The 3,203-nt window shown below is 43.5% G+C and overlaps 1 protein-coding gene across 2 annotated transcripts; it reads right to left on the bottom strand.

The window, feature by feature from the left end:
• Positions 1 to 592: 592 nt before the first annotated feature.
• Positions 593 to 2,781, bottom strand: LOC124666972 (E3 ubiquitin-protein ligase At3g02290-like). Of its 2 annotated transcripts, none has more exons than XM_047204307.1 (5): positions 2,676 to 2,781; positions 2,249 to 2,508; positions 1,403 to 1,784; positions 1,104 to 1,213; positions 593 to 984 (listed from the first exon to the last, which is right to left on the bottom strand). In XM_047204307.1, the coding sequence occupies exons 2-5, from the start codon at positions 2,348 to 2,350 to the stop codon at positions 958 to 960; spliced, it is 621 nt and encodes a 206-aa protein (XP_047060263.1). In that variant the 5' UTR covers positions 2,351 to 2,508; positions 2,676 to 2,781; the 3' UTR covers positions 593 to 957. The 2 variants fall into 2 exon arrangements, with proteins under 2 accessions (XP_047060263.1, XP_047060262.1); XM_047204306.1 differs by having other exon boundaries at positions 2,583 to 2,700.
• Between the last annotated feature and the right edge of the window lie 422 nt (positions 2,782 to 3,203).

The raw sequence follows: 3,203 nt of genomic DNA, 5'->3' as shown, positions 1-3,203 counted from the left end.
CTCCCATTTACATCATAGTTGATATGCAAATTATATGATTATGGACAAAAATTTCTTAATGAGGCTTATGTGAGTCACTGTCATTAGGCTAGCTATGCGCACTGCTACAATGTATATCAGAAAGACTGTTATATGTTAGTGAAAAGAAAAAGGCAGGCTTCACTGAGATCTTTCAAGGAGAGTGTCTGGAAGCAATGATAATTTGGTTTTGAATATGGTTTAAAATTCCATAGAGATCTGAAATATTCTCTAGTTATGGTACTTAGTGATGCCATTGCATTTGTTTCTTCATACTATTTGTTTCTTTTGTCACCTAAGTAGTATATCTACTATGTAAGCTGTCTAACTGAACCATTGAGAAAACAAATATGTTTTATGCCTTTCTATCATCTTGATTTATTCATGGTGCATAAATTTTTTGTTCTATGCTATGTAAATTGCAGTCTTGATTGCCTTGGTCCAACCAGTACCTTGTTCAATGTTATGCTGGAAAATATCAAACTTATTTGAACTATAGTTTCATCTCTCCGAGAGACAGGGTTAAGGCAAAAGGACAACCAATTTCTTTTCTTTATTTTTGAAACAAAGGAAATAATTAATACTCCTTTTCGCGAGAATCATTCAATAAAAACAGCACGGTTCCCGTTGTAAACAGTTGCAAAGAAGTAGCAATAACTGGTGAAGTTTCCAGAGTTTCATGCTTCAGTATGCCAAGCTAATGTAATCAACCCAAATTCATCAGACTAACATCAATTTGAAATGTCAGTTTCGCATTGGCACAAATCATCAACTTTGTGGAGAAAAGAAAAAAAGATTATCTGCTCTAGACAGCAAAGCCGAATTTTGGCGCCGCTGGAGGTTTCAGCAAACAATCTAGCGACTTGATTTCATCAAGGTTATGTACACAACCTACACAATTCATGTCTTCAGCATGCGCAAAGACTTGCGGCAGCATGGCTATTGCTCCTCGTTGAATAGCATTACCTGCAATGGGGCGGTTCAGTATTCAAAATGTTAGACATGGTTTTTGCCAGATTCATGCAAATACAAACTAATGCTTCTCTTTCTAAGGTGAAAGAATTTCTGGTAAAGAAGCTAAGTACCTTGGCGCAAAGAGGGCAAGATTGACTTCTTTCCATCCACTCGTAAATGCAACCAAGATGGAAATTATGGTTGCATTGCAACTCTATTTTTGGATTCTCGTAATCATACTCTGCAAGAAAAAGGAAATAAATTCAGACAGGTGGAAGGCTACATTTTTCGTTCCTTAACATCCGTGGTTAAACATGAATAAATGTGAATCTTCTTGGTAACAGACAGAAGGTGAAGAACTCTACATTATAAAGCTCATCGAACGGAAAAAAAAAATGTCAGGACTGGAGTGGTACTTGCGTTCACTGACCTTCTAGGCATATTGGACAGTCATCCTGAAATTCAGAAGGAACATCGACTTGTGTTCCCACAAACTTTTGACCGTGTGATTGAGCTTTAAGGGATGACCTGTGAGCCTTGTGAGCTGCGCGACCTGAGCTGGTATCAGAATTGTTGCTTTCTTCAAGTTGAATAGATTTCCGGAACCGCGTTAAAGCTTTGGTATGCCCTGCCACTAGCGGGTGCTGCTCCATCTGATGGATGGACTGAGGATCGTCATAAGGTAATGGCCTCGGAGGGCAGCGAAAAGTATTCATTGAATCATCCTGCCCTGAACCAGTGGAACCAGCAAGAGGAACCCTTCCCTGAACAGGTGCAACCCGTGCATCCGCTCTTTGACGTGCAGCGGCGCCCTGGGGAGAAAACAGTTATGAAACTGTGTAGCAACTGACTGAAACATGCGAGTGTGAACAAATGAAACACAATTTTTGAAGAATCAGCACCAAATCATGCCGCAATTCTGTATTAGTATCTTGCTTATTCAGTACCAAGTTGTCAAGTTTCAATTTCTATAAATAGCAGCTCTGGGCTGATTGTCAAACAAGACGATCGAGGCTTGTCCGTTTGTGGGTTTATCCAGCACTATACTTATGCACTAACAAAACAAATTGTGCAATTAAAATGAGCACAATGAAATGCCATCTCGGTGGCGCACCGAGACAGCTATGTGTAGATCAGAAACTAGGAAAATTCAACCCCCACCGGCCGTGACTAAATTGATCACATATCTACACCCCATCACCGCAGCTCCAGTAATATAGCATAGGAATATCGCCAAACGGAAGGCGTAAAACAAACAGATGTGTAAAATACATACCGAGTCCTGAAGATCGTTGTTCAAGAAAGGCCATGGCAGGCACAAGCAACAACCAGGCGCCTCGTCGTCGGGGCCGCGCAAGCAGCAGAGGATGGCCCCCATCTAACTCTTCTCCCCTGCACACCAAACAGAGTGTCGTGCCGGCCCTTCTAGTTCCTCGGACTCGCCGGCCGCCGCAACACCGATTGGAAGGAAGAAAGAAGCCGATCGGTCGGTGGCTAATCCGCACAGGTTTCTTTCCTTCCTCTCCGCCGCCGTATCTGGGAAACAACCCCGCGAAATTAGGCTCTCCGCGGCCGGTGATAGAATCAATCAGAAAGAGATGTTGACAAACTTGGGCGACGGCGATTATGCGGTGCCAGTGAAATACTACTACTGCCACCTACGCAAGACGGAATCGGAGAAGGCTCTGGGGAAAAATTCGGACCTTGGGAGGAAGTGGAGACAATGGTGGGAGCCTGGGAGGAAGCGGAGTAGCAGAGTTGGGTAGTAACTGAACTCGGAAGAATCGGGAGTAGACTAATATTGCTCCCGATTTGAGATGCAGCCGGATTGGAGAGGAGAGAGGGGCGGCGGCTAGGAGATTAGAGCTGCCACGCAAGGCATTGCGATCGATTCACTGTTGCACCCAACAATGGTGGGGCGGAACGTCGCGTTAGTTTCTTTTCTTTCCGCCGTTTAGCTTTTGCTTTGCTTTTACTAGTGCGTAAAATAATGGGAAAATTGGTTCTGTACCATCAAAAGATCCACACTTTAGAAAAAACGGTTTTTCTAATTTTAAGTAAACTGAGATTTATGTTAGAGCTCAGTAGAATCTCCAGCCGTTGAATCACGCTAAGATTTGTGTCGTCTTCTATCTTGAGCACATCAGCAGGAGGAGGGAGGGCATGAGCGAACGTCCGCCGAGCTGGAGCCGGTGACAACGTGTCAACACCCGGATTTTTAAGTCCAGATG

Source organism: Lolium rigidum, chromosome 6 (genome assembly GCF_022539505.1).
Source record: "Lolium rigidum isolate FL_2022 chromosome 6, APGP_CSIRO_Lrig_0.1, whole genome shotgun sequence".
In the NCBI taxonomy this organism is placed as follows: Eukaryota; Viridiplantae; Streptophyta; class Magnoliopsida; order Poales; family Poaceae; genus Lolium; species Lolium rigidum.
This window is presented reverse-complemented; position numbering and strand designations above follow the sequence as displayed.